The 19,876-nt window shown below is 38.8% G+C and overlaps 1 protein-coding gene across 3 annotated transcripts in view; it reads left to right on the forward strand.

Annotated features, from left to right (window-relative positions):
* KCNAB1 (potassium voltage-gated channel subfamily A member regulatory beta subunit 1) overlaps positions 1-19,876 on the forward strand; it is a 394,665-nt gene that overhangs the window by 365,923 nt on the left and 8,866 nt on the right. For all 3 annotated transcript variants that reach the window (XM_037736473.1, XM_017522928.2, XM_017522930.2), the window contains exons 9-12: positions 8,314-8,399; positions 9,040-9,160; positions 10,218-10,312; positions 17,771-17,891. In XM_037736473.1, the coding sequence (XP_037592401.1) occupies positions 8,314-8,399; positions 9,040-9,160; positions 10,218-10,312; positions 17,771-17,891 (423 nt within the window). The remainder of the gene's footprint in view (positions 1-8,313; positions 8,400-9,039; positions 9,161-10,217; positions 10,313-17,770; positions 17,892-19,876) is intronic.

The raw sequence follows: 19,876 nt of genomic DNA on the forward strand, positions 1-19,876 counted from the left end.
TTTGCTGCTGAGTTATTTGTATATTTAATTTCTTGTTAGATGAATAATTCACAAATATTTTCTCCCATTCTGTAGGTTTTGTCTGTTTACACTGTCGATTACTTCCTTTGCTGTGCAGAAGCTTTTTAGTTTAATGCAATTCCATTTGTCTATTTTTGTTTTTTGTTGCCTGTGTGTGCTTTTAAGGTCTTTACCATAAAATCTTTGTCCAGGCCCATTTCCTGAAGCATTTCCTCTGTTTTATTCTAGTAGTTTCATAGCTTCAGGTCAGGTCTTACATTTAGGTCTTTCATCCATTTGAGTTGATTTTTGTACATGATGAGAAATAGAAGTATAGTCACTTCCTGCATTGGGAATCACATTTCAACATGAGGTTTGGGGAGGACAAACATCCAAACCATGTTAGTCGGTATTTAATTTTTTGTGATTATTGTAAATGATATTGCTTTCATGATTTATTTTTCAGCTAGTTTGTTGTTATTGTATAGAAATAGTACCGATTTTCATATGTTGATTTTGTGTCCTGCAACCTTACCAAATTCATTAATCAGTTCTAAAAGGGTTTTTTTTTTCACTCGTTTATGCTCTCAAGGTAAAGGCTGGGCTAAAGATGACCATTTTTCACCATGGTCTCCTGCATAGGTGATCTAGTGCTTCACTTTGGAATTCAGGGCTACTTAAAAACAACAGTTGCTGTTCAGAGCCTTTGGACTTGAGCTAAAAGTGAGACTAAAAGTGTCCCATTTTAATAACCTATTTCACATTTTAGAATAAGGTTCTGAAATTACATTTGGGCAATATCAAAGTCTCACTTCAAACTGTCTAGAGTCAAGGAAAATCAGTGTGTGGCAGAGAGGAGAGGTTGAGGACCATGTGCTCTTTAGGGAGGGTTCTCTCAGGGTAACTATAGGGTAAAGGAAAATGCATTGCCTTTGGAGATATAAAGCTACATTCTTGGGTCAGAGTTTTGAAGAAGGGGCAATTTCTTCAGATAGAATAAGTTTTACTGACTTGGCTCAGTGTGTGAATTCCTTTCTACTCTCTTGAATCTGTTCTGTTCTGATTCAGAATCAGTTTGGCCAATTACCTGATCCAGAAAATATATTCCCTGTAAACTGCCCTGTGTAGACCACTCTTTCTCTAAGCTTTGACAGACCAGATGGAGACACCAGCCTTTTATTTTATTTTATTTTTTTGCCTCTCTGTTCAAGGAGTTATCAGATTTTAGTATTTCTTCAAAAAAACAGAGACAGCTCATATTTCCCAAGTCATGTATACTCATTATGAACTATAGCCATCTGAGTATTAAATGCAAAGGGATGAATGAATATAACCACACACAAGGCCTTACATGTTCACAAATACACAATTAGGTCAATTAAGTAAATACCCTGTTATTTTTCTCTCCCCAAACCATCTTCTCCCTCAATGCACTATGCACAGAGCCTCTCATGATGATTGATCACAGAACTTCAAAGCTAGATGTGGTTTCTAGACTATCTGCTGAGACCTGGCCCAAGTGACTTTATCTTTCTGAGTCTCAGGTTTTTCCTCAACGAAATTGGATTCCAATATTCCCATCTAAACAAGGTTAAGGTGGGAAGATTAAGTATATGCTTTATTAATATCAGTCTGCTCATTTGCATTGAAGAAACTGAGATCTCAGCAAGGACAAGAGATGTCAAATGTTACTGACTGTGATGGGGCCAAAAAAAACCAATGTCTCCTGCATCCTAGCACATGCTCTGTAAGGCAAATGGAACCAGGCTCTCCTCAGACAGTCAGCAAACCTTTAAAACATGTGACTCATGATCAATATTAAGGATGACATCATTTGATTTGTGGTTTCTGATCCTCTGAGAAATGAGATTCCTCTATCTCCAGGCATCAAGCTGAGCACTGAGAGAGGATTCTCCACAGCTCAGAAGAGGAAGGAGTGATCAAAATTCAAGAGGATTCCTCTAAGCTGCAAAGAAGCGCAATTATAAACCACTACCACCCACAAGCTTCTGAAGTTAAATAATAAACAACTTAAGGTAGATAAATGACAAACAGCTGAGCTGAAGTAAAAATTATGCCTAGATCTAGGCCTATTTTTTATTAGTGTTAACAGCAACTCCTCTGATGAAACCAAATGCTTGCAATTCTTGCATTATATCAGTGTTCTAGCTTCCACCTTGATCCTTGCCTCTTAAAAAAAAAGAAATCTGATATCAGCTGGGTTGAACCATAGGATCCTGCCAATATAAAACTGTTGTGGGGTTCTAAAAATAGCAATTTCATTTGGTTAAATGTATAACATGTTAGTGTTTAAAGTGGTGCCTTTGCTTGTTAGATAATAGTTCTTCTTTCTTTTTTACATAAAAGTATAACACATATTTACTGAAAATGTGGAAAATTAAGAACAAAATTACATATAATTCCACTAAATAATACAATTATTATTTTGCATGTTTTTTCTCAGCATTTTGCAAGCATATTTAAAATATTTGTAATTGTTAATAATATTCAAGCTTTTAATTATGCCTAAAAACTTCACTCCTAACCTGTTTCCTCATCTAGAATAAGAAGAAACTGCACTGGATTACCTCTAAGGTTTCTGTTGCTTTTATCATTTTCTCTCTATGGCTATATTAATTTGAGAACATTTTTTATGATCAAAATACTAATTTATAATAAAGATATTTTTATCTTTAGTCCTTATGGATTATGGTTCATACAGCACAACTATTTGCTTACAACTTTCAAAGTTCTAGGGAACATTTTGCAGGGAAAAAAATTAAATGTGAGCTACCATTTTTTGCATGTGATCCAATTTAGAAAATTAAAATATCTATCAACTAAAATTGTTTTCACTCAGAACAAATAGTTGTATTAATTCCTTTGATATAAAATGCATATTTTTAAAAACATTGATGGCCTACATTACTGAAAAAGATGTCCCCAAAATGTTAGAAGCTGGGCCTATTTGAGAAGAAACCAGGGCTATTTTCAGTTTGCATTACTATTTCAAATTCACAAATTATTCTCTGCATATTATCCTGTGTCAAGCTTTGAAAGAATTTCACAACATCCATATCATTTCTCACTTTAGAGAAGGAAATGGAGTACTCAGGGAAACAAAATGGGCCTGCAGCATTTGTAGGGAGCCACCTGTATGCTAAGGATACGGGGACTATGTGTGAGAACTGCGTGTGAGCGCTGGGAAGACATCACTAGATTAAAGAATAATGATTATTGGCTGGGCGCGGTGGGTCATGTCTGTAATCCCAGTACTTTGGGAGGCCGAGGTGGGCAGATCACGAGGTCAAGAGATCAAGACCATCCTGGCCAACATGGTGAAACCCTATCTCTACTAAAGATACAAAAATTAGCTGGGCGTGGTGGCACGCACCTGTGGTCCCAGCTACTTGAGAGGCTGAGGCAAAAGAATCTCTTGAACCCAGGAGGCGGAGGTTGCAATGAGCCGAGATTGCGCCACTGCACTCCAGCCTGGTGACAGAGCAAGACTCTGTCTCAAAAAAAAAAAAAAAAGAATAATGATTATTTCAACCTGGAAAGGAGTGCAGAGGGAGGATTTAACAAAATGTTTCAATAGTTTAGACAGTTTTTCTCAAAGTTTGTGAGAGCTAATGAAAATAATACAAAGACCGTGGCTCATTGAAGGAGCCTAGGAACTAGATCTCGACATTTTAATCAAATTTCCCAGGTGATTTTGACTCACACCAGAGAGACAGAGAAAGTGTGCGTGTGTGCATGCGCGTGCATAGATATCACACTAGCTATGTACTAATGCAAATAACTAAAGATTATAGCATGAAGCACTTGGATTATTTAAAAGTGTAAAAGAGGAAATGTGGGAAGATGTTCGTACTCGTTGAAATGGCTTGCTTGGGAACAGTATCAAGTAGTGGTTCTCAAACTTTAGTGTGTATCAGCATTGCCTGAAACGCTGCTTAAAACACAGATGCAGACTTTGTAATTTACTAGGTCTGGGGTGAGGCCCTGGGATTTGCATTTGTAACAAGTTCCCGGATGCTGCTGCTGGTCCAGGAGCTACACTCTTGAGACCATTGGTGTAGTCAAGCACATTCGTTCTAAATCCTGGCTGTGCACTAGAATCATCATCTGGGATGAGTTTTTAAATTATCATTGATGTTGGGGCCTCATCCCCAAGAGATTATAATATAATAGAATTTCCGTGTAGTCTGGGCATGGGTAGTTTGTAAAGTCTCCACTCCAGGTGTTTCTAATATGTAGTCAGGATTGAGAACCACTGGGGTTAAGGCTTCTGGAAAGCTGGGGAAGGAGTCCGGGCCAGGAGGGTTACATTAAGTACTGGGTTATCAGGTTTAATCACATTTGTCTGAGTCTCCTTTCCCAGAGGCAGGTGATGCAGTGCACTAAACTATCTTTCTAACATCCTTCTCCCCTCAGAATTGATATTCTACCTAGGAGGCTTTACAAATGAATCTCCATATTATACACCTAAAACAACAGTGTGGAGAAAACAGTTGATTTTTCCTTTCAGCAATGCTGCCCTCTAGTGTTCTTAATTATTCGAATAACGTAAAAACCCACCTCGGTTCTTTCCTGTTAGTAAGCTAAACGAATTTTTCTCTGATATATAATTAAATTTTAATTCATGGCAACATGAATCATGAAAACTTCAGCCTCTCAGTTCTCCTGCAATTTCTCCCTGCTTTTGATGTTGCAGCCTCCTTCGAGGACAAGAACTCACAGAGGTCTCTTTTCCCAATTCCACCAAGCTTTTCTCTTCAGAGTCAAAAGCTAAGTGAGAAAAAAAACTACCAGCAACAAAAAGACCTGGGGCATTGAAGTGCGTTGCAGAGGCTCTCCTCACCCTTTTCTCATTTCTCCTACACACCTCACACCTCCTTTTTCACTTGGTTCACAGTTTATTGAGAATAGAATTCATCAGACAGGTGCTCCCATGTCTTCCCATGATGAATTCTTCAAACCTCCCTGGGTCCCATCATCTGACAGAAGTGTACTTCCCACCTCTAGGGTCTCTGCCCCTTCCCTCTCTCCCTTTAGCAAGTCTCTCTCTCCCACTTCCTTCCCACACCCCTGTCCATTTCATCAATAACTCTGTCTTCCTAGGTCACACACAATGGCACACAGGCTTACTCTTAATGTCCTGAATACCCCTTCAGCTCCTGTCCTATTTCTCTTCCAAACTTATTGAATGCATTGTCTTAAAACCTCCTCTTCTTCCAGTCATTATTCCATTGAGTGGCTTCCATTGGCTCCAGCCTTGCCTGATCCCATCACATCATTGACAACGAAGCTGCTTTTCTCATGGTCTGCAGTGACCTCCTTACATGGGGCCAAATGCAGTGGACACGGTTTTGGGCTGTTCTGACACGAATGCCCATGGCCTTCTACCCTGTGGGCACGGCTCCCTCTTGAAGTGCCTTCTGCTCTTGGTCTGACACATCCCTGTATGCCGGCTTCCCTCCTGCTCCTCCGGCTACCCAGCATCTTTCATGGGTCCTCTCTCTAACCCCCAGACTGGCCATCAGAACCTTTTCTCTTTTCTCTCTATAGACTGTCCTTACTAGGCTCATCCATTTTCATGAATTTAAATATAATCAATAGACTAGTAACTAATAAATATGTATACCACCTCTGGTCCAGATTGCTCACTGTCTCATTTATCCAACTATTAAATATCCACTCAACATCTCCCCTTTAGTATCGCACATGCATCTCCATTTTTCGCATGTCCAAAGAACTCGATTTTTCTCCCAAATCTGTTCTTCCTTCAGTCTCCCTTATCTCTATAAACAGCCAAATATCTGGGAAACAGCTTTCCCTGACCACACTCAGTCCATCTGTAAGTACTATGGATTCTGTCTCCAACTTATATTTTGAATCCATCCACCTCTCTGTTTGCTACCACCAACCTATTACAAATCACCCTCATCTCCTGCCTAGAATACAGCAATACTTTGTCAAGCTCTTCCTACTTCCTCCAGTCCTCCCTGTTACTACTGATTCTCCACAGCACAGAGACAGTGTTCTGAAATGCAAACTATAGTCTACCATCCCCTGACCTGATAAAATGCTAATGACATCATTAAACCTTGAATAACATACAAATGACATGGTTTGCCTTCTGCCAACTTTATCTGGTACCCCTGTCCTCCCTCCCCCCGTTGCTGAAACTCGCTAAGTTCTGTCCTACCTCAGGGCCTAGGCACATGCTGTGCCATCTGCCTCAAATGCTTTTCCACTGTTCTTCACATTGATGGCTCCTTTTTTATTTTTTATGCCTAAACATGATTACTGTTTAGTAAGACCTTCCTTACTCTACTAAATAGGTCTTCCCTTTCATTTCCTGTCCCAGTCCCCTATGTTATTTTCTTCATAACACTACATTTTATAATGACTTACTTGTTTACTTCTCCATACAATTCTAAACTCCTTGAGTCCAGGAACTTTGTGTCTGTTTTACTCACAGATGAACCCAGCAACCAGCACAGTGACTAGCAAATATTAGGCTTTTAATTCCTGTGTGTTGTATAATTGACCAAATGTGCAGGAAGGGTCACAACTTCCATTCCATTTTCACTGCTCTTGTCAAGGACTCCCATGTGCCCAAGCCTCCTGTCAGCATTCTGTGCTTGTCTTACTTGGTGACAGGGACAGAATTAAGGGAGAGGCCAGGTCGTTTATCCTCGTTAACCTCTTCTGTGTTTACCAGCATGTTTGATTCACCACAGTATCTCCAGCACCCAGAACAGCAGACACCTAGTAGATACTGTTGATTGGCTGAACTCCTAGCTCTTAATGACACTGGATGTGAAGGGAAAGGAAAGGAAGCGGGTGCAGTGATGGTGACATCCAAAGAGAGAATCCATCCGGGGCAGAGATTCATATCATTGTTTTCAACTTCTAGAAATGTTTATCATAGGCACACATCTCCATTTGTGTAATGAAAGAGAAGAAAAGCAGTTCCTTACACTTTTTAATCACATATGTTTTATAAATGGAGAATGAACTTCAAAGTTTTAGTTGCTGGGCAGTAATTTGACATTCTAGAGTCTTTCTCCAAGAAATAAAACTATTTTGCTTATAAGCCAGCTTTTACATCTATTGGACACACAGTGGTGAATGAAAGTATTCCTATCTTCCAAACGGAGAAATCAAGGGCAAATAAAAATAGTTTACACAAGCCAAATAAGCAAAGAAGCTAAGACCCTGACTCTGGCCATTTCATTCCAAATCCTGTTCCCTATCAATTTAGACAGCATCTGCTCATGAGAAATTTTTTTAAAAAGTACATCTACTGCAACTCTACTTTGAGACAAGGATTTGGTTCTTCTGAAGGGCACTTAACTGACTGATGTTACTGAGAAATAGAAAAGCCCAAGTCCTGTGACTTTTTGAAAATGTCAAGTGACCTGGCATCCTGAGTGTTTAATCGACCTGCTTTGTAGAAGAAATCCAACCCTGTCTGTGAATTTTCACTAAATTAAACTTTCACTAAATTAAAGCTCTCTTGTTCTGCAACATATCTGGCTGGTGCCAAGAAGATTTGCTCAGCTCCATCCTCTGGGAAAGGGAATCATTTTCCTGTTTAGGAAACGTGATGTCGAGCTGCATGAGGCTGATGAGCACACTGGGTGGGACCACAAACAGGCCCCAATGAAATCAATTATGTGGGTGTCTTAGGACAAAATTTGGTTCAAAGTGATCAAGGACAGGGTGTGTCATGGCAAGCTGTGAGCCACTGTGGCTTCAGCTGTTTGTTCAGCATTTAATATGTTTATCTTTCTGCTAAACACACTGTTGTCGAGTCACCTCTATTAGAGACTCATTCTGTGTGAGGCCCAGCTATGCAAGTCCAATATACAAAGACAAGCCTTTCGCCCTCCATGACCTTACCTTCTACAAAGTCAAAACAAATGCTTTCTCTTACTACTCACTTTAGTGAGAAAGGTACCCAGGCTCTTAAAAAGGTGAATCAAGTACTCTTTATTAGGCCAGGAACTGTCAAGCAATAAAATTAAAAGAAGAACTTAAAGTGGTCATTATGTTTTCAGTATCATTTAGTGTTGCTGCTATAAATGGAAAATGGAACATCAGTTTACCCGAAAGTACCATCAGCCTCCAAACCATTAGTATTTCATGTCAGACTATAATGTTGTCACCAATATCAGACTAACTTTATTAATCAAACAAATGATTACATTATGCTTCTAAGCTTTGGATAGAGGGGTAAAAATCATATAATTCTGAAATGTAGATGAATTCATGAAATGCCATCTGTTTGACCTCCCACAGAAATTGTTCGAGCCATGACACATGTGATAAACCAAGGCATGGCGATGTACTGGGGCACCTCGAGGTGGAGTGCTATGGAGATCATGGTAACGTAATTTCTATTTTTAAGTGGCTATTGAATAGCTTATTATTGCTTTGCAGATGTCATGCATAAATTGTAAGATCTTTTATAAACTTTTCTCACAATCACTACGGTACTAGAATTCTAGAATCAATTCCATCATTATAGAGATGGATATTGGAGCCAGAGCTCATCTGTTCAGAATACAACAGAGAATACAGCGTTCTCTGGTGACAAGATGGTAAAGTGAATTTCATAGCTAATGAGATATATTAACAGAGTGTTCTAGTTTCCTTATAAAAAACTGTATTAACTATACTGTTCATATCAAAACTAGTTACAGATACTTTTATATGTTAGTCTAAGTCTTATTTCTTTACAAACTTAAAAATAGTTAAACCACATTTTCTTTATCATAGTCTATAATTCACACTTTGACTAATTTTCCCTAGACTTAACTCAGTCCAAACTCTCCCAAAGAATTAATAAGGATTTCCTATATTTCATATTGCTCTTAGTGAAACTGGTGGTGACAACTTTGCTTATTATTTGGCATCCTACGTGTTTCTTGGTTTGTACTGATTTCACCAAAGTAAACATTTCTCATGCATACAAATTACAGCTAAGCTTATTTTTCATAAGTATAAATTCTCATTCCTCTCTAGGAAGCCTATTCTGTGGCAAGACAATTCAACATGATCCCACCAGTCTGTGAACAAGCTGAGTACCATCTTTTCCAGAGAGAGAAAGTGGAGGTCCAGCTGCCAGAGCTCTACCACAAAATAGGTAATCTTCAAAATAAAAGCTACTGAGTATTTTTAACAATAGGAAGATCACTGATTCTGGTGTGTGGGGGGGCAGGAGGGAATAAAAACAGTGTTACTGAAATGCTTTCCTAAATGTCCATAATTAACATAGACATTGTAAGAACCGTACATTCCAGAGACTGTAGCAGAATCAAGATGTGTCTGCATTTAGTGTACAGGGTATCACTGATGAAAGCCAAGCAGAGTTGTAAATGGTGACTGATGTTTAAGCTGTACTTAGCAGGTGTTTAAAAAATGCATACTGGATTAAGGGAAGAACCAGTAAATAAATTCATTTTCCACTGGTGTTTGCTCTAGCGCAATGTATCTCTCAGTAGACAATGACTACCTTTCCAAAAAATCATGGATATATACATCTATATCTACTACTCTGGGCCTGGCACTGAGTTAGATATGGGAAATTCAACAACTAACAAGTCGGGCTCTATACATCTGTGCAGATAGAAGTAATGCCTTCAGAGACAGGGGAAATACATATATATAACATATACACAAGAAATTTAGACATTAGAAAAACATGAATAAGCCGCATTCTCAGGGTTGCTTATCAAAAGTTTTCAGAAATAACATTCTTCCAGAGACACAGAGGTTCATATGAGCAGGAAAATGCTGGGAAAAGGAGAAAAAGATAAAAATTCAACAACAACCATAATAATTATTATTGCTCTAATTTATTGAGTGTTTACTGTGTACTAGGTGTGTGCTCCTGCTGTGTACCATGCACTATGTCAGGCACTAAATGGACAAGGACAACAAAAATTCATGGATGAGCCACATATTTTTCAGGCTTCTTCATATGTCCCGCTCCCAGGAACTGACAGTCCACGTTTCATTGGTTGATTAAAAAATGAAACACAGTCTGTAAGCTCCTAAATTGTAATGGAAAAATGCATGCTGATATTAACTCATTTATCTGGCCAGCTTTTCCCTATAACCTACCAAATTTTGTTTAAACACCCCCCTATCCTTTTGATTCCAATTTGCACAAGTAACTTTCTAAGTTTTTTCTTCTGTAGGGGTTGGCGCAATGACATGGTCTCCACTTGCCTGTGGAATCATCTCAGGAAAATACGGAAATGGGGTGCCTGAAAGTTCCAGGGCTTCGCTGAAGGTATTTTTTCTCAATGTCTAGAAAAAAGCCTGGGGGTAGGAGGGAGGGGAAAAGATTGATAATAACAGCTCTGCAGCAGCCTAGGGCTTCCCAGCTCAGGCAGACTGCATTGTCCGAGCCCGGAGCCTTCTGGAGGTCTCTGCGCCTGGCCACGTATCAGTCAGCCCTTCATAATCTGCCTGTGTCAAATATTCTTTCTCTGGGGACAGGGGAAAAAGTGCCCAATGGTCTGATTGGACTTGTAGGGCTCAAATCCCTACACTGTTATTTATTCTTATATTAAAGAAAACATTCCATCATTTGAAACTGATAAAATGTAAAATCCCTTTTCTATATAAGAGGATCCTCGTATTATTTCCTTTTCTTGACAAAACAAAATGTAAGCCATAGAAGCTTAATCCATATGAGGCCAACAGTTGTAGCTGAGTATGGTTGACACTTTTATTGTGTGTTGGGGAAAGTGGGTTAGAAGGGAAGACTTCAGGAGACAGATACATAGCAAAACTTCTATTACTTAAGGCAGCTTAAATTCTTCTCTGAAGCAAAAAGACATTCAAGACCATTGACACAAAATTACCTCCATTCAGGATATCTTGATGACTAATTTCTTGGAGAGTACTCCAAACATCTCTCCTTATTAATAACAACATGCCTGTTTTTAAAAACTTGGTAGAATGTGTAATAACATTAGAATCACAAATTACTCTGTAATGTCAAGGGAGAGAGAATACAGGCATTTTAAAAATTCAGACAAACCAGAGTCCTTCAAGAGGAGGTATAGGCCTGATACATTCTCTTGCCTCCATCAGCACTAAATTATTGGAAAAACAGCTCAAGTCAAGTCTGAACCACCAATCCTTTAATCATTGTGGCTGTGGCCACCATGTGCTTCCCTAATCAGAACATTTTCAAGGTTCTAGGCCTTTGACTTTCCTTTCTGTGTATAACAGTTGAGCTTTTGCTTGTTTGTTCTCTAAAATATTACAACATAAATATCTCCTAAAGCCTGATGATATTGTCCTATTTCTAGTTTTTGTATTATTACAAAAAAACAATTATCCCAAAATAAGACCTTGCTTCTGAAAATTAAAGATTGTTCTGAAACAAGTCTAAATAAGTCAACAAAGACAGACTAAAAGCATCTTAGGAAAGAAGGTATAAAAGGAGGAAGGCAAGAAGGGAGTGAAGAAGGAAAAAATGAAAGAAGGAAAGCACTGAGAATTACAATTTTACTGAGTACTTACTATGTGCCAAGCACTGAGCTAAGTGTTTTCATTCATCAACTTTTATTCTAAGAGAATGGATACAGGTGACGTTTCGTCAGCTGAGCTAAGCATGTTGCCATATGTTCTTTCAGAGGCTTGCTGAAAAATTCAAAGCACTTCTATATATGCTGAGTGTCTGTTCTCACAATAACCTGCTGAGAGGGAGACCCTTTTCAGATGCAGAAACTAAAACACAAAGACCTTAAATAACAATCCAAGACCATAAACTCAGAAAAGAAAAGGTTGATATTAGAACCCAGGTTTCCTGGCTCTTAGTTAATTATCTCCCTCAAAGACATCTTTATTTCCCTTTAAACCCAGGTTTTTAAAGGAGGAAGAAATAGCTATGTTGTATTTGGAATGCTTGATTGTCTAACATCCACCGCTATTTGAGAAAATCTTGCAAACAGCTGAAAAAGCTTTCACAAATTCACTAGTGAAAGAAAAAAGAAGAAGAAAAAAGAAAGAGTGACAAAATGTTTGAAGGTGGCTAAACCCAAAAGCAGCTTGGGAAATATTTCTATTGCTGACTTTTATAAAGTCAACTCTGTATCTACTGGAACATCCTTAACAATAAACATTAAGAGCTCTCAACGGATGAAAGGTGGCTGATCACAAAGTATGCTTCTTTAGAGCTCTGCAGATTCTCAAGGCTCTATATTATCAACCTGAGTGCTTTTGCAGTAATATATGTGCACTTAGGAAAGCCACTTGAGTATAGTTACCAGAGCAAAAAAATAAAAAATAAAAAAAGTAAAGGAAGCAAATATCAGAGCAACCTTAGGAGTGAATAAGGATGCCATGAAGGAAAGAAAGAAAAAGAAAAAGGAAGGAAGGAAGGGAGGGAGGGAGGAAAGGAAGGGAGGAAGGAAAGAAGGGAGGTTGGTTAAATTAAAAGATAGATAATCTGGGCAAGTAGATAAATAAGTTGGTAACATTCATCTCACCCTAAAAGAGAATAAGTAAATAGTTTGTGTTTCACATTGGCTATTGTTATACTGATAAGATTAAGAGGTTAATATGTTGCATCTGTTGTAGTATTGAACAGCCGATGAAGGATAAATTAACTCAGCATGAAAAATACCTATCTAGGGCTCTTTTAGAAAGTAACACTACCCAGGGGATTTTCTGGACTCCCTTATCTGTCCCCACTACTCTAATGATGATTTCTAAATTTGTGTTATCAGCTCTGACTTCACTGCAGAGCTGCACAGCACTCCTTCTTTGTGTCTATTAGACATCTCCAAGTGGAAGTCCCATGGGCATCAGTCATGCCTAATGGAATCTATCCTCACCCCCAGAACCTGCCATTCCTTCTTGTTTAACAGTGCCTCCACCCATCCATCTAGTTAGTCAGAAGCCAAAGCATTATCTCAGACTGCCTCCTTTCCTTCCTTATTACTGTTCAACAAGGCACCAACAAATCCTCCAGAATCTGTCTTGACTCTAAGGTCCATCTTGTGCACAGCCCTTGTTTAGATCTTCATCATTTCTTACCACATTTACTGGAGTAGCCTCCTATCCGGGCTCTGATTTCCTCCCCTTTTCTCAACAACCCACCATTGTGACCACTTAATCTTTCTAAAATATTAATTTGACCATATCATCACCCTGCTTAAAATCCTTTAATGATTTCCCAATCATTGGTTATAGGACAAAGCCATAGCTTCACAATAGAGCATTCAAGGAAATTCCCTTGGGATGTAAGTTGAGCCTATTTTTCCATTTGTGTCTCCTGTATCACACTACTTCATTTTCCATGCAAATGTACTGTACTCTCCTTTGCCTCCCAGAAATGTCCTTCTTTTCATTCTCCTGCAGAATCCCTTATTCCTAAAGACAAAGCTTGGTTGTCTTCATCTGTATGAAGACTGTCCCAACTTTATAAAACTGAGCTATTTGTACCTTCTCTATTATTCCATGAATACTTCTTACAGAGTCTTCTAATTCTCTGGTTGCAAGTAACAAAACTCAATGAAAACTAATCTGATCAGAGAATGGGAACTGCATTGGTTCACAAAGACAATCCTTGGGAAGTATGGAGTGGCCTCAGAAGTGCCTCCATCCATGGACTTGTACATTGTCAGGACTTCCAATCTCTTCTATTTCTCTCTGCATGTGGGTATCATTTTCTTCTACTATAAATCGGTCTTCTTCACGAGGCCAGGAGCAGGAAAGCTGGTGGTTGCAGGCTTACATTTCTAAAGGCATGTAAGCTAAGATAAAAGTGATCTTTTCTTTGCCAACTTCAGTCCAGAGAAGACTGGCCAAGCATAGGTCATGTGCCAACTTGTGAGACTAATGACAGTGCCCCAAAGGATAAGGTACTATGATCAGCTCAGGTTATGCACCACTTTGTCATGGCATTTTCCATTAGAAAGCAGTACAAACATAGATTGTAAGGAAATCATTGATGGTGTGGAACACTAAAAAAAAAAAAAAAAAAAAAACACTTCCCCGTTACTAGGAAATGATTTGTGAATACATCCAGGACAGAAACAGGAACCTGCTCATCTGACTCATCACAGAGCCTGATGAGTACACAAGAGGTACTTAAGTCTTTGTTATATTAATTTGATGAGCCATAATAATGTCAATAAAGTCTGATAAAGAGACCAGGTGTATAGCTTTTAAATAGAAATAAATAGTGCAATAAAATTTACTGGCAGCTCCTCCCTGTTGTTGGCAAAATGCTTTCTAGAAAGCTTACAGGCCAGGCGTGGTGGCTCATATCTGTAATTCAAGCGCTTTGGGAGGTGGAGGTGGGCAGATCGCTTGAGCCCAGGAGTTCGAGACCAGCTTAGGCAATATGGCAGAACCCCATCTCTACAAAAATACAAAACATTAGCCAGACACCATGCCCACCTGTAGTCCCAAATACTCAGGAGGCTGAGGTGGGAGGATCACTTGAGCCTGGGAGGTTGAGGCTGCAGTGAGCTGAGATCATGCCACTTCCCTCTGGCCGGAGCAATACAGTGAGAACCTGTCTCAAAAAAGATTATAAAAATATGTGCTCCTCTATCAAAGAAAAATAGGAAGCAAGCACACCTTGATGAATCAAAGTTGGGGGAGAAAGGTGGTCCGAATACGTCAAGTGTTCATATTAAGAAACTAAGCATATTGTACATTATGGTGAAATTTCAGAAGGCAGGTTTTCAGCTCTAGCATTTTACCTAGAGATCTCAACCTCAGTAGTGACTTTGTTTTTGTTTTGAGTCAAAGACTTTGATGTTTTAGTAGAAATAGTCAACAATCTTGGATGCTAAATTATTCTAGACAAGATTCAGAACTGAAATGTGACTGATTCTGTCCATGGCTACAGTTTCAGCCTGAGTTCAATCCAAGATTAACTAACAACTAATTAGGGATTTGAGGCAAGTCTCACAGACTATTCTCACCCCAATATCAACATGTATGAAATGGGGACATATAAAATCATCATAATATTGGGAGAGGGCAAAGAAATAAGCTTTAGGAAAGCCTACAGAAATTATTTAGAGTTTTATAGTATGCATAAAACTAATAGCCAACTAATCTGTGGAGAAAAGCTCATTCAGTTATCTCATTGACAAATATTTACTCAGTGTACCCTGACTTTGTGCTGGGTACAGAGGATACAGGGATGAATGGGACAGTCTCAACCCTCAAGGAGTAGCTCCAGGACTTGTAAGAGGGACAGACATAGGAAGGGGTGAATTATGAAATAATATGGTATCCACAAGCCCTGTGGTGTCTCACAGGACTGCTGGCAGAGTCACACTGCTTTGAGAAGGAGGTGTCATGATCAATCGGAAAAATGGGAAGAGATTTATTTTGACCCCAGGAAACTCTGGTTTCTCCGACTCCTCCCTGACCACTGTATTGGCTGAGCCCCTCCTCCTTGCCAGCCACAAGTGTCAGAACTGGAGATGCTGAAACAAACAACAAGCCCTCCCTGCCTTCTATCTGCTCGATTTAGAAAGACCGACATGTAATCAAATCATTGCAGTGCAGTGGGGTGATAGAATAGGGTTGGATGAGGAGATTTTACCTTTTGATTCATGGATTACTGTCCAGTCAGCAAGAAGGGTTTATTACTGCCACAACCACACCCACCTCTAACCTTCCTACAAAACACACCTTTTGCTTCCATATGTAATCAATATTTTAATTAAGCCCCATCACCTGTCTCCACTCACATTTTATGATTCGGAAAGCAGTTAAAGCTGTTTATTCCCAAAACACTTTTGTTTCCTTTGGTATGAGGAAAGCAGTATAAAAACTGCATCTACTTTTGAAAAATCTTAATCTGCTTATATTTCCATAGATTAAAGCAACAATGAGACTTACGGTGTTGGGGGTGCGTAATAAATGCTCGATTGTTATTTTTTTTTTTTACTTTTGGAAGCCTGTCTCTGAAAATGGCATATGTGTGTAACACACATATATACACACACACACATACATATAACTTGCAACCCAAGCCTAAGAAAGAGAATGTGCTGCATATAAGATTTAAAAAATGGAAGAGTTACGAAAGATTGATAAATCAACCACTCTTTACATGTCTGATATATAATGAAACTCAGAAATTCTAATACTAAGAAGAAGCAATTGTTCAAAAAGCAGTTGGCTATTAGTTTTCAATCTTTGTTAGTCTGTTTGAAAACACTCAGAGATATTGGTCCCCTGAAAGATGTGACGAAACTTAAGTGAGGATTGGTGGTGTTTTTCCCACTGAGGACAGCAAAAGTTAGTTCAGGGACTCTCTGACATAAGACAGCACTTGGGTGCAGGAAGTCTGCCCAGGCCCCAAGGCAGTGCCCATTGTTCACAGTGTCCGCCTCATCACCACTGGCACCAATTGTCATCTCTGGAGAGATGTTCCAGGCCACTCTTCTTTTTGAAGAAGCTGAGGCTTTCCAGAGGTAAGGCAGGGAAAATGTTAGCCATCTCCCCAAGCAGACTACCAAGTTAGGAGCCAGACCATAAGCGTTTGAGATTTAGGAGGCAAAACTGGGGCGGCTTGCCCTTCTCTTTTTCTCATTGGCAAAATAACTCAAAAAATCATAATAAAACATAATATGGTTACCCTTTTCTTTGGAAATACTGTCTTAGAATGATGAAAAAATGCTCAAAAAACAAAAGCGTATAGCCTATTGAAATCGTGGGTGGAGTGTCTATGGCCCACTGCCTATTACAGAGCATTCTGTGCCTCGGGGAAGATAAAGATCCGCAATGGCGATTATGTCACAAATACACGCGAGAGAGAAAGTCCACATTGCCACACAGTGTGATAGTTTTTAATTATTTTCCCTAAAACAGGCTAACATTCTTACACACATTCTTTTCCTCTGGGTGTTGCTGCTTACTGCTCACTTTATGTAGAAGAGTCTGTTATTCCCTTTCTTGTAGGAAAAGCAGAACCTTCTGAAAAGTAGGGCATTGAGAAATTCTAAAAGATTTTTCTCCTTTTATTTAGGAGATTAGGTTCATTTTGTAGTCTACAGCTCAGGGTCAGTTTCTTCTCATTGGCTTAAAAGAATAGTTTCCTGTTTTGAGTTTCTTTACTTTTTAAAGTTTCAGTAGTTATACAATAGGTAATAACATTTGGCAAAGTCTTTATCCACTTTAAAATGTTTAAAATCTTCTTGGTATCTATCAGTTATGCCACATGTGCTTCTAGGAAGGAGCTGCAGAAGCTAACAACAAAGCCTCATTATAAAAAGAATAAGAAATTAGCAGTGAATTGAAGGCAAGGGGGAGAAAAATAAACAAGAATGTAAAATTATGCTTTTCTTTGAGCAGAAAGCTTGGCACCCAGCTTTCTTAATAAAAAGGAGACATAATAGATCTTGGTAAAATGTACGTTTTTGGTGCTACATTCTAGAATTGGGCTATCCCAATAAGAAATATTATTTCTTCTATTGGGTAGGCTAGGATATAATTGGTTATATGTCAGGGTCAGGGTTTTAACAACTTTTGTGCATGCTGATCAATTTGAATGGTGAATATTAGTCAAAATCAATCTGTTTTGAACTGATAAGGAGCAAGATCATGAGGAACATTTCTTTGCATGAAATCATCCTTGTCAGTCTGAATCATAAGGGTCAAAAAATTCAAGAAATCATCATGAGGTTGATATATTTTATTGAATTACCATTCTTTAACATCAAATCTTTACCAGACATTTACATGTTATGCTTTTCCCCAGTGCTACCAGTGGTTGAAAGAAAGAATTATAAGCGAAGAAGGGAGAAAACAGCAAAACAAGCTAAAGGACCTTTCTCCAATTGCAGAGCGTCTGGGATGTACACTACCTCAGCTAGCTGTTGGTAAGAAAATTACTAAGCTATGAGGTTGTAGGGGGACTTCTGCTGAGATCATAGTTTTCTATTGCTGACCACACCCTTACCATGATAAAATGTCTATTGACAGACTGATCTCTGAAGCATAAACTCCTGCTAAATACTCTATAAAGTGAGGTATTTGAGGTTTCTCAGAATTTTCTACATGATAAAAAATTTTTCTTCTTTCCCCTTGCCTGTATAACATAGTTTAAATGAGAACATGTCAGTGATAACACATACACTATCACAGATGTTAGGGGTAAACGGTGTAGTGACATCCATTTCTTCTGGCTCCAGTTTCTGTCTCTGTGGAAAACTAAGCCAGGGTTGGTGAGAGGCTGAGATACAAGGCTGTGACAGGCCCAAGGCTGCTGCCACATGAAAAGCTGATCCAAGAGAAATAGCTTCACCCTGAAACTTCTTGAAGGCCAGAAAATTTGTTTTTCTAATGCTGGAGTCTATGAAAGGTCATGATTACTGGTAGCAATTGAAAACCATATGCACTGTTTAAGAGAAAGATAATAGAAACCACATATAATCATGGGTGTTTCAGTCAATGATGGACCACATATATGTAGGTGGCCCCATAAGATTATAATGGAGCTGAAAAATTACTATTGTCTAGTGATGTTGTAGCTGTCCTAAGGTCCTAATGCAATGAATTACTTATGTGTTTGTGGTGATGCTGGTATAAACAAGCCTACTGCACTGCCAGTAATATAAAAGTCTAGCACATATAATTATGTACAGTACATAATATTTGATAATGATAATAAATGACCACGTTACTGGTTTATATATTTACTACACTTTTCATCTTTACTTTAGAGTGTTCTCTTTCTACTTACTAGGAAAAAAAAGTTAACTGTAAAACAGCCTCATGCAGGCCCTTTAGGAGGTATTCCCGAAAGAGGAATTATTATCACAGGAGATGACAGCTCCTTGGGTGTTACTGCCCCTGAATATTTTCCGGAGGAACAAGAAGTGGAGGTAGAACACAGGGAGTTACTTTAGGAGCAGGCAATACCTTTGGGGAATCTCAAATGATAAGCAGATATTAGTGAGGCAAAAAGAAAGGGGAAGGCAAAAGGACATTTCAGGCAAAAGGAATAGCTTGAGCAGTGTGCTCCAGAAGGAAGGGAGAGAAAGAGGAGAAAAGCAGCATGATGCTTGGGGATGGAGAAGATTTAAAGACAGGTGAGTGCTTCTGAAGCAAAGTTCAAGGTAGGAAGCCATGAAGCTGCAGACATAGGTTTGCCAGGGTAAGAATTAAGAACCTCATCTTACAGGACAATGATTCAGTCAGGCACTAGCTAGGGAAGTGACATGATCAGATTTTTGCTTAGAGAAACCTTTACTGGCTGGATGAGAGCTGTATGAGGGAAATATAAGGGGACAATTCAGCAAGTGGGAGGAAAATCAGTTACGCAGGAGAGAGATGGTGAGGGCGAGTGAGGGCAGCAGTGACTGAGAGGGAGAAGACAGCTGACCCAAAGTGATCATTGTCAACCTAAGGCCTGTATCCACACAATGGAATACTCTTCAGCAACAAAAAGAAATGGTATACTGGTACATGCTGCAATATGGAAAAACCTAGAAAACATATGCTAAGTGAAAACCAGAACAAACAACCACCTATTGTATGATTCCATTTAGATGTAATGTCCAGAAAAGACAAATCTGAAGACAAAAAGTAGATCAGTGTTTGCCTTCAGCTTGAGGTAGGGATCTTATTAGGGTGATAGAAATGTTATAAAACTGGATTTAAATGAAGGATGCACATTAAAAATGGTGGTTGGTAAACTTATAAAATTATTTAATGTACACTTTAAATGGGTAAAATTTTTGATGGGTAAATTTTACCTCAATAAAGTTGGTTTAAAACAAAACAAAAAAAAAAGCATGGTCCCAAATGAGCAGTATCAGCATAAGCATTACCTGGGAGTGTGTTAAAAATGCACAGATCGCAC

The sequence above is a fragment of the Cebus imitator genome, unplaced genomic scaffold, assembly GCF_001604975.1.
Source record: "Cebus imitator isolate Cc_AM_T3 unplaced genomic scaffold, Cebus_imitator-1.0 Scaffold25, whole genome shotgun sequence".
Lineage (NCBI taxonomy): Eukaryota > Metazoa > Chordata > Mammalia > Primates > Cebidae > Cebus > Cebus imitator.